This window comes from Triplophysa rosa, linkage group LG1, assembly GCF_024868665.1.
Source record: "Triplophysa rosa linkage group LG1, Trosa_1v2, whole genome shotgun sequence".
In the NCBI taxonomy this organism is placed as follows: domain Eukaryota; kingdom Metazoa; phylum Chordata; class Actinopteri; order Cypriniformes; family Nemacheilidae; genus Triplophysa; species Triplophysa rosa.
This window is the reverse complement of record NC_079890.1, coordinates 16,660,731-16,681,201: the sequence shown is the minus strand read 5'-3', so window position 1 is coordinate 16,681,201 and position 20,471 is coordinate 16,660,731. Positions and strand designations below refer to the sequence as shown.

General features: G+C 39.1%; 1 protein-coding gene across 2 annotated transcripts in view; it reads left to right on the top strand.

Moving 5' to 3' along the window:
- adam10a (ADAM metallopeptidase domain 10a) overlaps positions 1-20,471 on the top strand; it is a 72,767-nt gene that overhangs the window by 26,057 nt on the left and 26,239 nt on the right. For both annotated transcript variants that reach the window (XM_057334760.1, XM_057334769.1), the window contains exon 3: positions 20,121-20,239. In XM_057334760.1, the coding sequence (XP_057190743.1) occupies positions 20,121-20,239 (119 nt within the window). The remainder of the gene's footprint in view (positions 1-20,120; positions 20,240-20,471) is intronic.

Sequence of the window (20,471 nt, the reverse complement as noted above, 5' to 3'; positions counted from 1 at the left end):
AGGAGGTGGGGAGACTGAAGGAGATAGGTGTTGTGTAGAGAGAATGTCAGAGTTGGTGTGAGGTGTAAAGACAGCATTTTCAAATCTGCAGTAAAAGTCATTCAGATCTTTGACCTGGTGTTGATTGCCTGCAAAATTGGGGGATGGTGGCTTGTAGTTAGTGATGTCTTTTAGGCCTTTCCACACAGATGTAGGGCCGTTGGCTGAAAACCGGTTTTCCAACTTTTTAGAGTAGTTTCTCTTAGCCACTCTGATCTCCTTTGTCATTGTGTTCCTAGCCTGCCTGTACAAGACTTTTTCCCCTTTTCTGTAGGCATCCTTCTTGGCTTGGCGAATCTGTCTGAGTTTTGCTGAGAACCATGGTTTATCATTGTTGTATTTTAAGGAATTCCTAGTAGGAATGCAGAAATCCTCACAGAAGCTGATGTAATGATGTTACAGTCTCTGTGAGCTCGTTCAGAACGGTGGTAGCAGCTTCAAAAACACTCCAATCGGTGCACTCGAAACAGGCTTGTAAGGCCCGCTCTGTTTCGTTGGTCCATCTTTTAACATTCCTTACCATAGGTTTGGCAGATTTTAGTTTCTGCCTGTAGGCTGGGATAAGGTGAACCAGGCAGTGATCAGACAGTCCTAAAGTTGCTCTAGGGACAGAGTGATATGCATTCTTTATTGTGGTGTAGCAATGGTCCAAAATATTTTTGTCTCTGGTAGGGCATGTGATGTGTTGTCTGTATTTTGGTAGCTCGAGTGTAAGTTTTGCCTGATTAAAGTCGCCAAGAATAATAATAACAGAGTCCGGATGTTGTTGCTCAGTGTCCGTGATGTGATCGGCGAGCTGTTGTAACGCCACGCTCACGTTCGCTTGCGGTGGAATGTAAACACACACAAGAATGAACGAGGAAAACTCTTTCGGCGAGTAAAAGGGCTTACAGTTAATGAAGAGTGCTTCTAGGTCGATATATTTTAAGATACATCAGTGCAAGTTGTTTTTGATCAAGGCATCTCACACTTTTAAGTTAGTCTGAGACTAGGTTTAAGCCCTGTCCGGGAAACCGCCCCAATAAGTAAATTTGCATGGACATTTGTAATCCAGATATACTCGGGCTACTGCAGATTTTTGCTTAGGCGAGCTTCAGATTCGATTTTTTTCCAAGTTTACATAGCACACTGGGTAATTGAGCATTTGCATGTCCTACCTCTTTGTTACGAAACATGAGCATAATGCAGAGGCCATTATCCAGGTCTGGTAGTCAGACTTGTCAAAAAGTGGATTGAACTAAAGCTTCTATATGACATTTTGAAAAATGAAATTGACTAGTTTTTGTATATTATGTTATATAAAAGGCTTCCTTATGACCTGTTAGTTGACTAGTCAGACTAGTTAAATTTGCAAATCTACAAGTTTTGTACATCCCCAGAAAAAACAGACCCCACTGTAATCTAGACACTAAAATCTGCTCATCTACAGATGCATAACGCTGCTTTCCTTTTCTCTACACACATGCACCAATCCTGCATATTCCTTTTTGTCCTGACAGAGAAACACACCAAAGTGCACACACACACACACACCAGTCCACACAACCATCTGCTGTTTTATCCCTCAGTCTGACTGCAAGCGTGTGAAGGAGCATTCAGCAGCCTAAAAATAACTCCTCCCAAGTGTTCTTTCATTTTCACTCTTTCTTTACTAAAAGTCCAAAAGAAGACAAAAGCTAACAAAGACAGTACTGTTTTCACAGAGAGAACACAGGCTAGAAGTACATTTTGTGTACTAGATTGGTCCTCTACTGGGCTCTTTTTTCACATTGGACATCAAAGGTCTCTTCTGAAGCCATTGTGCTCAAACATTTTGAAGGTCATCTATTGTAAGATGGATTTGGAGACATGTTGTGGTGTGTTTACTTCCTCTGTTGTTAGTTCCTAGCCCTAGCATATGAAATTGCCATTTTATCATTTACCTTAACTGCCTTAGTGTAGGAAAGTTAGGGATGCTCCGATACCACTTTTCCTTTCCCAATCCGATTCCGATAACTGAATTCTGAGTATTGACCGATACTGATACCGATCCGATACTAGCACTGTTTTTTTTTTTGGTCAATGTAAAATTACATATTTTTTATTGCCAGAGGTGGATAGTACCTACGTATTTTTACTTTCAAGTATATTTTCAAATATCTGCACTTTATTGGTGTTTTTACTTTAGAAATGTTTTACTTCACTACATTATAAAGCATATATCATACTTATTAGTCCACTATATTTAATAAATGAATGTTGTTTTTTTTAAACATTTTAATGCTTGAGTACATTAAAATCAGTTTTTTATTTTTTCTGCTTTTAAAGTTAGGGTGTCCGATTTCTCTTAGCCGTTGCTGATGTTCAAATCACCAAAACAGACACACCCCTACCCCATGTTTCGCTTTCGCCAGCGCTCGGCTCGACTAATGTCCGTCCTGTGCTCTGTACACCTTACATGTTCACAACATTTAGAACACAAATAGAAGAGATATGTTTAACACATCGTGCATTGTATTCATACAACAGTTTAAACAGGCTTTTTTAATCTGAGTTTTAAAAAGAGTTATTGTGTGTGTGAATGATTTAGACCGCTTCCAGTGCTTTGAAGGGGCCATGCAATGGTGTTTCATGCATTCTGACTTATTTACAATGTTAAACATGCTGGCTTCTCATGCTTAACATGGTCAACTTGTCAAAAAATTAGTTGGACGTATGACATAGTATTTCTGTGCTCGATACTCTCCCCCAGCGTTATGTTTCAGAAAGTTTCTTTAAAAATGAAAATCAGTTCCGTAACAACTTTTCTTAGTCCCTTATTGGGCAATTCTCCCAGAAAAGCACGCCCATGTCAAGGCGAAAGAAATAGCCCACCCTTGCTTCAACCGACGAGCGAGGAAGATGCGCCTACCATCAAGATTGGCTGCGCTGCGTCAAGATTGGCCGCGCTGTGGGGCTGCACAAGTCGAGGTGTGTTTGTTTGTTCACTGCATTTCAGTGATGGATGTTAATTAAACGGTGGATATAACGATGGATTTGGATATCTTTGAAACTGATAGATGGAGCGGTCCCATTGCTAAAAGATACCAGACATGAACCGCATGCGGTAAGTGAAACTAAGTCATGTGTCTGTGTTTTGCTGGCAATCGGCGCGTATGTGCATGTAAACAACACAAACTTATAGTGAATCAATAGTTATGCAGGGATAATGCGATGATGTAGGCTATTGTGTGCTCGTGATTAAGTTCCTCCCCCTCACACCCCCAGGAGGTCGTATTTTTCTGGAAATAATTGTACAGCTGTATCAATCTTTTATAAATGTGATCAAACTAAATACTCTTCGAAGATACGATGTATGCAATACTACTCTATAGGTACTCAAGATTAATATGAGATTGGCAGAAACTGCATGTGTTAAGGCAGCTTTAAATAATGACACTCATCAGCGAGTTCCTGGTTCCAGCAAAATACAGTAAACAAAGCTATAGACCAGGGGTCTTCAACTACTTTTCAGACTCCAAAAGTATAAATAGGATGCGGGCCAGTTTTTTTTACCATATCCTCATTTCTTCTGTTATTTTGTATTTCTGTTATTTATTTTGTTTCCTTTTATACTGTTTTTGTTGCTGTTACTTATAGGCCATATATTAAAACATGCACACAAATATTGCATGTAGTATTTGTGCCTTTTCGTGATATTAAATTAAAAGGGATATTGTCTTTTTAACTGTATTTTATATTCCTTAATGCATTACTTTACCCAAAAATTGCTACTAATTTACTCACCCACAGTTCTCCAGTATATCCAAGATGTGGGTGGCATTGTTTTTTCAAGAAGATATTTCTGAAGATATTTGGTTGAATTAATTAAAGTTAAATCAATAAAAGTAAAAAATGCAAATACATTCAACACAAAAGTAATCCCTGCCCCTTGTGACGTTAAATTAGTGTCTTATAAAGTGAGTCAATTGATCTGTGCATGAAACTGAACGCTATTATCACATCTTCGGGTGAATTACGATCGCATTCATGTGCCCCACGCACTTATAGGGCGGAGCCTTTGTATAGTGCGAGTTCTGGGGGAGATGAACAGATGTTTTTCGTAAATATAGCCGTTATACAGGTACATAATGAATGCAGTTATAAAAACAACACTGTTTCCCCCTTATCTGAGACAACCGTTCACGTGGTGTACCCTTCCTACAGTTAGCCTACTTTCAAGGGCACAAAACGCGTTTTAGAACACAACCTATTGTGTGCGCAAAACGATTGCCTGTGGCTGCGCAATGCATTGCTGATTATAACGTTGTAAATAACATTAAGTTTCTTGGACTGACCGATCAAATCGCTTTATAAGACAAAACATTATGAGCCGCGGGAATTACTTGCGCTTTGAATGTAGCAGCGTTTTGGACTTTTAAAGATGTGGCGTCTCAGAAGGATGTGCATTTAAAGCACACCGTTCTTAAAGTCTCTCCACTTATTTGAAATGTTAAGGCGGGCCAGGTATAGATGATTGATGGGCCGCCAGTTGACTAGCCCTGCTATAGACTATTATCTAGTGCTGTGTTTCTCAAACTGTTACTCGTACCACTAGTGGTACTTGAAGAGACCCCGGTGGTACGTGACACGACAGAAATCTCTATATATTAATTTATTTTTCGTGTTTTAAATACAATTTCAAATGTTTAATACATGATTGATAAATATGGAATACATCTCAGCCTATGTGCAATTTTAAAATGGTTGTATGAATTATTGTTTATTTATCACTGGTTGATGTAACTCAGGTGCGTGAAGGTCAGCTCAAACACATAGCGGGCAGACTTGTGAGCTTGTGAGTCTCTCTCTCTCTTCCGACGAATTGCAAATTACGTTTCTTTTGTATTTTTGCACTTGAACCGCTGTTTAAAGCAGTTGTTATTGCTAATTCAACGCACTTCTGCATCTACTCGAGGTTAAATCAATGAAGCGCGCATTGCGATGTATTTTTGACACGCCGTTTTGACAAGTTAAATGATATTTTATCTGTAGTTTTGATGTTAGGATGGTACTTCCAAACACTTGATGTTTACCTGAAGTTATATTAGCCTAACCTATTGAAATAGATACAAAATAACTTGCCATTCCTTCCAGTGCCCAATGAAACTGCATGCCTTTTCTTTAGCATTCAGGTCTTTATAGAAACAGTCCTGGGGTCATAAATCACTTTGTAATTCTCTACCTCAATAATTAGCCAACTGTCATCCATCGCGCTGCCGTCTTGTACTTTCTTGACCACCTGCTTGTCTGCATAGAAGCACCTTCCTCACGCTATATAAACACTGAAGAATATTTGTACTACACAATATTTTAATTGGCTTTTATTGCTTAATTAAACAAATAACGTAATAAATAAAAAATGGTAGTAAATTTTATTTCTATGCATTTATGGGGAAATTACTGCATTTTTGTGTCAATTCGTGTTCATTTTGAGCATGATATGTGTGCCTTCTTTTTAAATCAGTCCGTGCTGTACAGCAAAAATAGACTCGATGCGTAAACGATCGCTGCAATGACGCCATGACGTCAACATGTGCACGTAAAAAAATACACACTTCATACTCACTGCACACGGAGTATGTGTGAAACAGGCATAAGTTCTTCGCCTCCGTCTACTGCTCAGTCTTCTTGACGTACCGCATCTTTGTTACCGTAAATACATGAAGTGACCATACACTGTCTACACCGCACTCGAACGGCACGGCGCAGTGTATAATTGGGTTAAGAGCAACACTGTGTTTGTTTGGATATAAAATCACACCCCACCATATTTTCAAACATAAGTCTGGTTGTATTGCAGCTATTTATAAGGAAACTTCCACTTGATGTCATCATATTATTGGTATTTTGAGACAGCTGTGTGAACACTGTCTTACCGGTAAATTGACAGAATGCAGTTGCTTGTGTGAACAGTACATTTGTGTATTTACCATAAATTTACCAGAATGACTTTCCCAGTAATCCAGCATTGCCGTATGAAAAGGGCTAATGACTGTATAAATGTAGCAGTCAGTAGGCACAGAGTGAAGCCACAATTTAAATAATTGTCTTTGTGTCTGAGGTTTATTTATTGTGTGCATGACGTGATGTTTCTGTCTCTCCTAAATGCTGATGCTGCACTTCTGCCATTCATTGGTTTTGTTGTGCTGGCTCCAGGTTTTCCTGATGGGTTGCTGGTTTTGTGCTGCAGATGTTTTTTAGAAAACTACTTTCCAAGGTGACAGTGTGTGTGTGGTGTCTGAAATAATTCAGGTATCTGTTTCTTTCGCTGTCATTAATTCTCTTGCACTTTCCTTTCAGTGCCACATTCGTTCATAAGTGTCATGTTCTTACTGGTTGCCATTTAATTGATTAAGAGAAAATATTTAGTTATGTAGGTTAGTGTATTTATTGGCAAAACCAGAAGGCTGCGTTCAGAATGCCTACTGAATTTTGAATGAGCAGCTCACAGTGAAATTAGATTTTTGCTTCATCTTGCTTTAAAGTGCAGAAAACTTTACAACATAATTTAATTACTAGTACATCATGAACATGCTTTCTTTATATGTAGATGCAGCTCCCAGCAATCGCACACTGTATACTGAGAGAATTGATTGAGAAAGAGCGCCCTGTGCTGCGTATTCACTTGCTGTGAAAATGAAATTACAGACTGAAACAAATTCAAAAGTATTTATTTGATTTGTTAATATGTGTGCAATAATTCATGTTTTTTCATAACAATCCCACTGTCTATGTTGCACACGAGCGACGCGACACGACACGACAAACCCATTAACAACAAAGCAATTGTTGCGTCGCATCGGACCACATCCAGTGTGGACAAAATGTTGAATTATAATGGGTTCTATTGTCTTTTGTCGCGTTGTACACAATTCTACACAAAAGCTGTGCCCACTCATTTATTGTACATTCTGAGTTACACATTTTATTCCATGGCAATGGTGAATACCCCCCAGCAAAAAATATGTATAGCCTGTTCAATTATTATTTTCCTCCAAAAACATAATGTGTGTAAGTAAGCTGATAATAGAAGTGGAATTACACATATACAGCGAATAAAATGGAAATCAGCCCTATTAAAAAACAGATTGCCATCTAAGTCAGTTAAAAGCCTTCAAGTGTTTTACCAAATGTATTTATTAAAAGTATTAAATTGTGATTGATGTTTCTTAAGTTAATAAGTAGGATTATAAAAAGTACTATAATGATTTAGCATAATTTGTAATATTACATAACACAAGGTTTTGTTTGTCATTAGTGAATGTAAGGCAGCCAAAATTTAATAAACATGGTTAAGCAAAGAAAATATCTAATTACTCAAAGAAAATGGAACATATAGCTTCTTCATAACTCATTCACTCTAACAGCTCCCAGTTCAAATAACAGGGCTTATTTTGTCATTCATTACATTTATTAGCCTTATATCAGTGTTGTAAAACTCCAGAAAACAAAGTTTAAAAACTCTGATATGTCATACCTTTCAGGGCTCCAGACTGCGACTAAATGGTCGCATTTTGCAACCAGTTTTTGAGACAGCGCAAGCGTTTTTTACAAGTATGTGCGACCTGCCAATTAGGATTTTTTTCTAGTTGTTATATTTCATGTGAAAAGACGAGTAGATCTCGAGCCCACCAGTGTAGGCCTATGTGTTTGAGAAGGGTAGAGTCCGGAGCTGCCGGCTGGGTGACTGATATTTCTCACTGTCGTCGCGTCGGTAACAGCTCAGCTCATCATTGACAAGTTTACAGACACAAAGTGAGCGCATTACTACGATTCGCTGTTTGCTGTGACAGATTATTTGAGCCTGAGGATGAACGATTTGAGACGTTTAAAACTAAACTAACCTCGGAGGAGTTTATCTGTTGATTACTTCAGACAGCCCTGAATCAAGTCATTTCCAATCCGTTCACATAAACTTAACAAGAGCATTCGCTTGTTGTTCATACTTGTTGTGAAGTTATCTATAATTGTGTTGTGAACATGATGAAAAGTGTCCTTAATACACAACAAAATCATCATAAGAACGTATTAAGACGAGCCCTTTCGTTTTGCTTTAACACTATAAACAATAAAATACATACTTTTCATACAAAATGACATGCACGTTTTCTGGTGGTTCAATTGAATTCAGTACAAATTTGGTCTGGTGTATTCAGAGTTTAAACAGTCTCTTTACTTGGCACTTATAGCTTCTCTGTAGGCTCTGCCTTTAAATGATGAACAGAACCAAACCACTGTCACCTGCAGTTAAATGCATAGACCGGTAGCATTTTAAAACTATTTTAACACATTTACACATATTTACATTTCTGTACAAATGTAAGCGCATTTAAAACTGTTCCATAGAATTCTGTTGATTTTTCCAAAATTTTTGCACAGAATTAAAAAAAAGTCTGCAGATCCCGTATGACAGTGGTTCTCAACCTTTTCATGGTCACGCCCCCATGGTCACGCCCCTGTAAACCCATTTAAAGAACTGGCGCCCCCCCCCCCCCCCCACTGTACATTGAGGATAGATAAGATAATGTGTAAAATATGTTAGATATAGTTTATATATATATACTGTATATATAAAGAAGCAAAAAATACCTGTATTTGACAGATTGATCAGATTATAAATGTAACATACCCTGCTGATAAAAACAAAAGAAACCATCAGAGAAATTAATGGTTTCCATTAACCATTGTGAACCATTAGCTTTTTGAATTAAAACCATTACAAAATTGTAGTGTTTTGGACATTATTCCGTTTCATTGATTTTATCATCGCAATTTATAATACAGACGCAGTGTGGTGTCATTTGCCTGTCGAAAATAGCGCTTTACATCTTTAATAACTGTCAACAGCTTTAAACAGCCGTCCAAGTTCAAAAATATATGAAAAGGCACTTTATTTACACGCCACTCCCTTCACGCGCACTCTGAACTCATCGGGAGAGAGAGACTTGCACTTATTCTGAAATTACAGTCTGAAAGACAAACATACTTATATGATCTACCTGTTTCTTAAGATGGTGTAGAGGTAATTGCGCGCCCCCCGGTTGAGAACCAATGCCGTATGACCTTGCTATTGAGTTCTGTCATATCCCTCTGAAATGATGCACATTGTAATTTCTGTGAGTTGAGTCTATTTATTATCAAAATATTTGTCAGTAATAATGCTATTTTGTTGTAAAATGTCAATAATTGCTTTGCAGGCTGATTTAAGGTTTGCCCCTAAATTTTCTGATTGTGCTCCTAAAATTTTCAGTCATGCTCCTAGTAAAAAAAGTTAGTCTGAAGCCCTGCCTTTTCTTGAGATGATAGGGTGTGTCTTAAACCCATTCATACAGTATGTGTTGTGTAAATCAGTCAAAGCATGATCACATGCACTGCATGTGATGCTAATCTCCCCCTCTCACACTCATGTGAGCTCAGAGAACAGAGAGATTAGAAAAGGTTGAGAATGGGAAAGAATGGACTTACATTTTTCGTGTAGCCTAACGCATGATGCTTGGACAGCTGATGTAAGCAAATCAAAGAAAAATCACTGTCTGTGAGGCAAGTCTGTTTTCCACTGTCATGTTAGTTTTCGTAATGACGCCGATTCAATGTTTTACGAGTTCTTGAACTCAGTATTTTTCATTTATTCAGTACACTCTTTAAGAAAAATAGTTCTAAATAGTACCAAAAAAGGGTTCTTTGGCTTGTAACAATAGCAGAACCCTTTTTGGTGCTATATAGAACCCTTTTTGTTCCATAAAGAACCTTACCCTGAAAAGTGCTGTATAGAATATAGTATGGTTAACCAGTGCGGTGCTTACTTCTGGTTTAGCCTACAAAAATATGTCATCTCTGCACCACTCCATTAGTAACACTGTAACAAGAAGCTTCTTAGAAAGTTGTAGATACTTTCCCTCCCAACCGTTAGACTGCAACAGTACCTGAAGCTCTGCTGCTGTGCTGTTGTATTGTGTTGTTGCCCTTCCCCCAGCCGCATGTCACACTCGCTCACTTTCTCTACTCTTTTTTTTGTGTGTGACTCTTGCTCCAGTAGCACTCGTTTGTCACTGGCACTTTTGTCTTTTTCTGAAAGGGAATTGAATGGAGGTATTCATCTGTAACATACTGCAGGACCTTCTCCTGCATCTACTAATGTAAGGACAACACAGTGGAACAGTACTGTGTGGTACATGTAAAGCTGCGTTCAGATTATAAGCGACTTTGTCGCTGCAAGTCGCCAGTGGGCGTTCCCACTAGTGGTTGCCTGAGTGACGACATCCCCTGATCACATTAGCTCTTCCATCTTCCTATTGGCTGTCGCTTCTGAAAGTCGCTCTTCATTTGCATGAAGTTGAAGATTTCTCAACTTTGTCACGTCGATAGACACGCCCATCCGGTCACCAACGGTTGCGACTGCTCGTGTCGCCGGAAGTCGCCAGCTCTCCATTGAAATGAATGGGATCATGTCGCATGTAATGTGAATGAGGGGTAACACTGCAACGTATCACCATGGTGATTATGTGTACTCCTGGAAGGGGAGGAGCTTATTAACTGTTGTCCAATAAGAAGTCCAGTCTTACACCGTGTCTACAACAAATGCGACCAGCATGACGTGACACGACTAAAGACTTTACAAACGCATTAGAACTAGGGGTGTAACGGTTTAAATTACTCACGGTTCGGTTTGTGTCACGGTTTTAGGGTCACGGTTTCGGTTCGGTTTGTGTTATGTTCAGGGAAAAGGGACTACTGACAAATAAAAATAAGAACAAATAATCAATCTACAAGTTACAGCACCTATAAAACAACAGAGTAAAGCAGAAAATAAAATAAGATACTGTATATATACCTTTTAAGGTAGAAATGGATAAAAGTAATCAAATAAAACATAACATTGCATATGTACAAATTAAATAAAGATGAATCATAATTGAAGTTACAGAAGCTATTGAGTCACAAGCAGTGAGTGATTTCCTTGACTTTTAACAGACAGCAGGAATATGCTGCTGTCGCTTTAAGAGGAATGAAACTGATCCAGTACACTGATACTGTACACATGCGTTGTTTTTCGTCTGTTTCGTCCATTCCGTCCATTCACTTAAGACATAACCTACTATGTTTGTTAAGATACTCGACAAGATTGGCATGTTGACCTGCTTCGTGTGTGAATCTGTCCATTTAAGCGCTTCAAAGACAACACAATATTTGTGCCATGTCTGAGACTTTCCTTTTGCTCGCTTTGGATCTTCTCACAGCTCGCAAGCGAGTTTTCTTGTGCATCATTTTGCACTTAAATGTTTAAATTGGCAAGGCTTGAATGAGTGTAGTTTAAGCAGCAACATGTGGTGTTCAGGTCACACCTGCACTCGCGCTCTCACAACACCCGGGTGATGAAAGCATAAATGACTGTACAGCATACGTCAATCCTATTGAAATTTACTTTATTTGATTTGTTGTAGGTATTAAATGACAAACATACATTAGCTGAACTTTGTCAGTCTGTTTTACGCATTATCATTTATAACGAACCATATTATAAATGCTTCATCAGATTTAAGATGAGCCGCGGTCCAAGCCGAACCGTTGGTGGAGAACCGTGTGGTTAAATTTTTTACCAAGAACCGAACACCCCTAATTAGAACCCATTTTAATTGTAAATTTTGTCCACACTGGATGCGGCACGGTGCGACGCAACAATCCCATTAGAACAAGCCGTGTGTCGTGTTGCATCGCGTTGGTCGTGTACGGTATAAACACAGTGTTACTGTTTGCTTTGATTATTTGCTTAATGGGTTGCTGTTTTCAGAAACGGGCGTTTTAGGTCGAGTAAAACATGCAAACACTTAATTGGTTTTATATATGAGACTTTCATTAAAACATTTCAAGCACATTAGGAGATGTCAAGCTAATCTCAATGGCAAAATCAGAATTTAAAATATAGGAAGATTTATTATCTGTGTTTGTGTAAATTTGTTTAGACATCTGCTAGCCAGAGGAGTTTGAGCTCCACCAGACGAGTCTTGAACTGTTCCAAGTATTTATCCTCATCTGACCTAAACATCCCAGAGTTTTTCCCCTTACCGCTGTCACCTCTGGCCTCCTCACTGGGGCATCGTATGGCACAGCTCTTTGTAAAGCTACTTTGGAATTATTTGTATGATGAAAAGTGCTTTTCAAGTGTAACAATTTGAACTGAATGATCACAGTTCAGTTCAGAGAATCAAACGGCTGCAGTCTGCAATTGATTCTGTTGAATTGATTCAAGGTGGCATGCAACATTGCACACAGACACACTGCCAAGGAAAGTTAAGAAAGGCCTGCTGTGCACCACAGGATCAATGGCCGCCCTGAATGATATCTGACAATTCATTCCTTAGTTATGATTTTTGTGTACTCAAAGATCAAGCATCTTTGATGATAGGTTTCCAGCAGCCATGTAGTGTTGGCTGATTTTAATTTTACCTGTGTACAGTAATGAGGGCTGAAAGTGGAGTATGGTTAACATATGTAGCTTTAAGGAAGATAGAACAGATGAGGCAAAATCCAGCTGACAGAAACCAGAGCCATGATTTCTGTAGTGATTCACAGCGTCAGCCCACACCCCTGACCCAGCAAGAGATGCAATCAGTGCTCTAAAACTCACCTGAAGTCTCTCTCGCCTTACCTCCTCGCAGGGATGTGCATTTTGATTTCTTATCAAGTTGCTGTTTTCAAAACGGCCGTTTTAGGTCGAGTGACATGCAAACACTTAATTGGTTTTATGTATGAGACTTTCATTAAAACTTTTTTTAAGCACATTATGAGATGTCAAGCTAATAAACATCTCAATGGCCAAATCAGAATTTAAAATATAGGAAAATTTATAATCTCTGTTTGTGTAAATTTGTTTAGACATCTGCTAGCCAGAGGACTTTGAGCTCCACCAGACGAGTCTTGAACTGTTCCAAGTATTTATCCTCATCTGACCTAAACATCCCAGAGTTTTTCCCCTTACCGCTGTCACCTCTGGCCTCCTCACTGGGGCATCGTACCTTATTGTGTCTTAAAAAAGGCGGTTGCTTACAAGTTGCTTAAAGCGACTACTTCCTTTGGCGGGGATGTTAGACGTCATCGCACATAAAAATCTCACAAATAATGCAAGATGGGCACGAATCTCTAAAAACTTAGATGTGGATTCATTCACGGAGTAATAACTTGCCAGGGAACACGTTTATGAACAAAGTCTATGGGAAAAATGCATAGGCTTTCAATTGAGGGAACCAGTGCGGCGCTAACTTCTGGGTTACCCTACGAAAATACGTCATCCCTGCACCACTCCATTAGATGTGTCTGATGTCTCGCCACGTTATGTCTCAATGTTTTTCCTAACTTCCCCATCCTTTGCTAATGACTGTTGTGTTTTTAAGAGAATGTCTCAAGCATGCAATATGTCTCCCCTGGACTGAAATTTTGTTAGTGTGCTATTAAAATCAGTAACCAATGTGCTAAACACGTCAACCTAGATGATGTACAGTAAGGCATGTCTAAAGTTTTGCTCAACACAGGTCCTGAACTAGAATAACAGAATTCTGGATCACTTTCTGAAATGAAATGTCACTTTCATGGTTAGATTAAAGCATTTTGGGCTTTTATGCAGAAACAAATGAAGTAGTTATGAAATGTAAGACGTCTCTACGAGGTGTGAATGATGATCTGTTTAACCTGACCTTGTGATCAGATCAGGGCTGACAGATATATGGTGGATATATGTACTGTATATTACCGGGTATAGAAAATCATAGCTCTCATTCTGTTCTTTGGTGCTTTTGCATCTCTTTTTTTTCTAATATCAGTGTTATAATAATAGGCTTTTGATTTTTGGTGATTGGAAAAGCAGTAAGTGCTGGTTTAGATTTATAAAAGCTTTCTTTTCCTTCCTCTTTCATTGCTGCTCTTATAATGGTGATGAGGGATGCTGTCGAGGGACACGTATCCATTCCAGGTCGGTCAGTAAGGCAGTTGTGTATAGTAGGGATGTACTGCTCATTAGAATTTACCTCCTGTTTTCTGACCCAGTTCAACTACCATCTCATAATCATCTTTAAATCGTTCTTTATATGTCTCCTGTACAGTGAGGGAAATAATTATTTGATCCCCTGCTGATTTTGTAAGTTTGCCTGCTTACAAAGAAATGAACGATCTATAATTTTTATGGTTGGTTTATTTTAACTGATAGAGACAAAATATTTTTAAAAATCAGGGGGAAAATGTTATATAAAGGTTATAAATTGATTTGCATTTCAGTCAGTGAAATAAGTATTTGATCCCCGAGCAAAACATAACTTTGTACTTGGTGGAGAAACCCTTGTTGGCAAGCACAGAGGTAAAACATTTCTGATAGCTGGTCACCAGGTTTGCACATGTGTCAGGATACATTTTAGTCCACTCCTCTGTAAATCTTTAAGGTTTCTTGGCTGTCGCTCAGCAAATTTGAGTTTTAGCCTCCTTCACAGATGTTCTATAGGACTAGGGTGTAGAGACTGGCTAGGACATTTAATGTGCTTCTCCTTAAGCCACTCTTTGGTTGTCTTGGCAGTATGTTTTGGGTCTTTGTCATGTTAAAGGCACATCCACGACTCATCTTCTAGTTAAGGGGAGAAGGTTCTCGTCCAAGATTTTACGGTACACTGGCCCGTCCCTTAGCCCCTCAATGCGGTGAAGTCATCCTGTATACCCGTAGCAGAGAAAAAGCACTAAAGCAGAATGTTTCCAACACTGTGCTTCTCTGCAGGGATGGTTTTTCTTGGGGTCATAGTCAGCATTTCTCTCCCTCCAAATTCAGGAGTCAATTATGGTCTCACATCACTTTCTCCAAACCTTTTCTGAATCATTTTGATGTTCATTGTCAAACTTCAGATGAGCCAGGCGGGCATTCTTGAGCAGGAGGACCTTGCGGGTGCTTCAGGATTTCAATCTATTGTGGCATAGCGTGTTACCAATGTTTTGCTTGCTAACTGTGGTCCCAACTGTCTTGAAATCATTAACAAGCTTCTTCCGTGTAGTTCTGGGCTGATCTTTAACCTTTCTCATGATCATCTTTACCCCACATTGGGGAAATCTTGCAGGGAGCTCCAGACCAAGGGCAATTGATAGTTATTTTGTATTTCTTCTATTTCCAAATAATCTCACCAACAGTTGTCTCCTTCTCACCAAGCTTCTGTCTGTAGCCTATTCAAGGTTTGTGCAGGTTTACAATCTTGTCCCTGACATCCTTTAAAACCTATTTGGTCTTGACCATGGTGGTGGAGAGGTTGAAATGGAAGATACAGATTCTGTTTGCAGGCATCTTTTATATATATAACAAGCTGACTTAGGAGTACTTTCTTAAAGTGACAGGACTAATCTGTGGTCCATATAGGCACATAACCAATCTTTGGAGCCAGAATTCTTGCTGGTTGGTAGGGGATCAATACTTATTTCACTGACTGTAGTGCAAATCAATTTATAACCTTTATATACTGTAACGATGAAGGCGGGACGAGAGCCGTGAGGGAACGGTGCGAGGCCGGTGACGCGAGTGATAATGAGTGTCAGCGGCGTGTTGCACCGGTCTCGCATCTCTCACGGAGGAGCTACGGAAGCATTAAAGGACGAGCGACAGGAGTGTACGACGAGAGAGGACCAGGCCTGGACATTCTGTTAAGTTTTATTTATGTTTGTTTGGCTGGCAGTTGACCGTGAGTTAGCTGTCGACCCTTTACTTTCGTTTTGTGGTTTGTTTATTTTATTAAAAGTTTATTTAACGTTCGCCGGTTCCCGCCTTCTTCCTTCCTTACTTTGAACTGTATTACATATACATTTTCCCCCCTGATTTTTTTAAATATTTTGTCTCTATCAGTTAAAGTAAACCTACCATACAATTATAGACCCTGCATTTCTTTGTAAGTAGGCAAACTTACAAAATCAGCAGGGATCAAATAATTATTTCCCTCACTGTATCTCCTGTATATATAATTTATACTATATCCCCTTTTATCTTTCATTTGTCTGCCCTTCAAAGGCTGTATCATTCTCTCTCACTCAATATTCTGTACTGTTCACCACCCACATATGCCATCTGTCATAAAGAAGCCTAGTAAAGCGTTTGTTTATCACTCTATAGTAAACAAAGAGAGCATCATAAACTGTAAGTCTCCTGCTGTTGTTTATAACTCTCTTATACTTTGAAACACATCTTTGCCGTGATCATCGCTGTTACGACTACATCAAAATCCACTTATTCTCGGATTAAAGGGCTGAGCTGGTGGATGTCATTAATTTAGATGCATTACTATGAGCATAATTGAAAACTCAGAGTGCTGGGTAATTACATTGCGCTTGCTGGTTGGAGTGAATCGGGTCTGGCTGAGATCGGTGTTGGGAGGCGGCGGGATATTCCAGGAACTGGCCTTAATAGCCACATGGTGAAAGTAAATCCGCCGAGGGACAAAAACATCACAGTGGGAGACAGATTGCTCCCTCTGGCTTTCATGGACGTTGGCACAATGGAGTTTGCCGGGTGCTTGACAACAGGGAGAGAAATGCAGTGATTCACAGAGAAGCTAATGAAGGCTCATTGACGCTCAGCTGATGAGGGGGCTGTCTGTACGGCTGTGGAATTGAGTGCTATCAGTGTCTAATGATCTGTCAGTGGTGAAAGCCTTTAAAATCACCAATGGCCATCTGTTTGCATATTACAGGATTAAAGGTGGTCTGCAGAATTAGATGGGGGGGGGGTGTAACTGTATGTACATATTGCGGGTACAAGTGTACAAATAGTGGCATAGGTGGTGTTGCATTCTCAAGATACTGTTGCTTTGGTCTGTTCGGCTGCTCTCTGCCTTTTTTTGAAAGGAAGTGCACATCCTGTGTGTACACGGCCGCTCTAATCCTCTTCAAACTGAGTGTTGGGCGATGTTGCTGCTCTGAACTGAAAGTCAGTGAGCACAGTGTTGATACAAATGAATGTGTGCTGAAGTGGACCACAAGGTAGTGCTGGAAATGAGACACTAACCAATCACAAAATGGAAAAACTCGATGTTTTTGTACAGTTTAATTTGGATTTGGAAAGCTGTAAAAATGTTTTGAAGGTGAAAAGACAAGTATTGTGTTTTTATGATCGATCACTGCTTTCACCTCTTAGTGCTCAGCCGTAATTGTGCTTACACATTTTGAGTGTGAATAATCATCATCTTGACAACATCTGCAATTCTCTCATACCCAAAATCATCACATTTCCTCTTGTTGACATCCTGTTTTGTTGCATCTAATCTGTCGCATGTGGAAGCGAGCTGCAGGATTGTGTGTGTGTGTGTTGGCTAGGCTGTGTTTTTGTGATTGCTTGTATTTAGTGGCTGGTACACACACTCCCAGCTGTTCTTCTCTTGTCATGACTTGTGGGTAATTATAACCTCCTGCACTAATGAAAAGTGGAAAGTCTGCTAATTTGTTTGAGAAGCAGCAGCTGTTTTCATGGACAATGAAGAGCACGCTGTCCCATTTTTGATTGATCAACAAAGACAGATTACCAGAAGTGTGGAAGAGTGAGGCGTAGATGGTGCTCACTGGTGTGCAGGGGTGAAATGTTTGGGTTGGGTTTTGAGTGTTTTCTGTATGGTTAATTGATTAAGACTTTGAGACCCAAAAAGACCTACAGTAAGAGGCTGTGAGAAGAGATCTGTTCTTTTCTGATGTTCAGTTCTGCTGTTGTAACTAACTAGTCTAAAGATATCTAATCATTGTTAAGAGTCAAAAATGGTGTCAAAAGCTGTATTGATTTACAGTGCATATATTCATGTGCAGTGCATATATTCATTTTTGTGTGTGTGTGTAAAAACACCTGTCTATATTTCTATATACTTGTCTATATATGTAAATAATTCCTCTATAACTCCTGCTAAATGACTCGAGTGACAAATATTTCTGTTACGTGTGGTGAGCATTTTTCTGACTTTCTGACATTGGCTTGCCAAGCCAAAAAATAGGAACTTGTGAGTCAGATTTTACTTCCTGACTGTACTGTTTCCTGTAGGTCTGAGTACAGTATCATCACACAATTTACCAGTTGTCATGGGAAAGAATATGTAATATGCTCACTATATGCACATTCCCTCTAATATCTCCTACCATGTCCTTTTGTCAATTGTACCAGAGAATGTGTAACTTGTCAGTGCTTGTCCAATGGTATGCATGTTTTTGTTGTGTATTGATGCATGGTTTAGCAACAGTACAGTATGTATAACTTATGTGCTGCTGTATTCTGATACCATTCTATACTGTAGACTTTATACTGAAGGGTGTGAAGTTTATTTATAAGCGATTGAAAAGAAACAAAGTTTCTGTGTCTGTCCTTCCACAAATTCGGGGGCGTTTTGAAATAGTGATATTAGATGCCCGTAAATCAGCTAACTCATGTTTTCCTAAAAATCTACTCATGTAAACACAACTCATGTACGGGTTTGAGAATAAAAAATATCAGAAGCCTGGTATCCTTCATTAATTTAATAAAACAAACCTGTATGTCTGTGTGGTTTTATACTGGAGAGTTCTGAGAATGCCATGGCCTCATCCACCTGCCCACTCTCCCTCTGGGACTCTCTGCCCTTCAGTTTTCTCCTTGTTTTCTTCCGTTCTTTCTGCTCCTGTTAATCTCTCTCACCCTCTTTCTCACAATGATGGTCTCCCAGGCTCACGGCAGTATGTTGACGTATGATAGCAGGGAGTGTTAAATGCACAAAGATCAAACCTTTGGTGGGTGGGGCACAAAGCTGTTATCCTCATGATAAATACTGTGCTGCTGGGAAGAGACCACACCTCTTTGGCTCTTCCTGTTCCTGCATTGGTTTTCTGGCATGTACTAAAAAGCTTAGAAAACTTTTTTCTTTTTGCATTAATACCCAGTGTTGTTTTCTCTCTTTAAGGTGAGGTTTTCTTTAGAGCTTATCATAATGGAAATCTTGCAATATAAAGCATATCTAGACCACTGCTAGAGCTAGTGGCTCCTTTAGCCCCTTATGTGTAACTCTGAGACAAACAGACACACACTTCTATTATTTTTATACACTGCAAATTATGCACTTCACATTATGAGCCTTAGGAACATTATGACAAGTTTGCACTATATTTATGGGACATTTTCAAACATTTAGCCTTCACAAGTATAGCTAGACCTGCACACACACACACACACACACACACACACACACACACAAGAGGCTGAGTTGCACGACTAGAGCGTAGGAGACGCTTGTTCCCGTTTATCCTGAGGGAAAGCATGATCACAGTAATTGAGTTCAGTGTAGCCATGTCCATTACGGCACTACAAGACATTCAATTTTCTTTTTTGTATCTCTCTCCTCTGCTGTAACAAACTATAGACAGCCCCGCACAGAATCTGCATGTACAAAACTCTCCAGAAAGCTCAGCAAAATCCTCAGATTGGGATGTCCATCAATTACAAAGTTCTCCCTTTAACTTGTTGTAACTTTATTTTAAACTAATTTGATACCTCAATTTAAAAAATACTTAAAAGAATTAAAAGAACATTCTCAAACGATTTGATCAGATTTAGTTGCTTTCCACAGATTTCTGTAGACAACTCCTTTATTAGACTAGCAGTACACCACCAACACATCTTTACACATCTTACAATATTCCTGCGTACTTAGGCCAAGTTATTAGCCCAGATGCATCATTTTGAGTCATTGTTATTTATTACTCTAGTATTTTCTGGAGAAACCTGATGACCCAATGGGACTGATGGGAAATGATGTAATCTGAATTAAAGATTGATTTGATTACTAAAGCCGGTAAATAAAAGAAAGACACTATTTTGCAGTGAGAAAGGCTGGTTGGCTGGTTTCCCTTTTGACTCCTTATATGTCATGGATTCAGTAATGCTCTTCATCATACCACTTATTATGAATCTGACCTGGTTCATTCTGTTCATCAGTGTTTTGTTGTGCAGTCAATAGCATGCCAAAGCTTATGTTTCTTGTATATTCATATTACAAGCAACTTTACAGAAGTCTAATGAATCCTTTTTCCTCTTCTTTCATCAGGCATTTTAACCTTCGGATGAAGAGGGATACCTCTTTATTCTCACCTGATCTCAAGGTGGAAGTTTCAGGAGAAGAGATCCCCTACGACACTTCTCACATTTACACCGGAGAAATTTATGGTGAGCACAGCAAATGTTAAACTTTATAAAATTGCGCATGCACGTCAAAAGGTACACGCACACATTTCTAAAAAGTTGCATGGAAAATCTATACATTGTAACTTTCAATGATGTATTTTAAGATATGTTATGTCTGTGCAGGTTGTTTTCCATTTGAACAGCTCTTACATTTATTTTAGTCTAGGACTTGTCTAATCCCTGTCCGGAAAACTGCCTCTGTGTTTAAATTCAG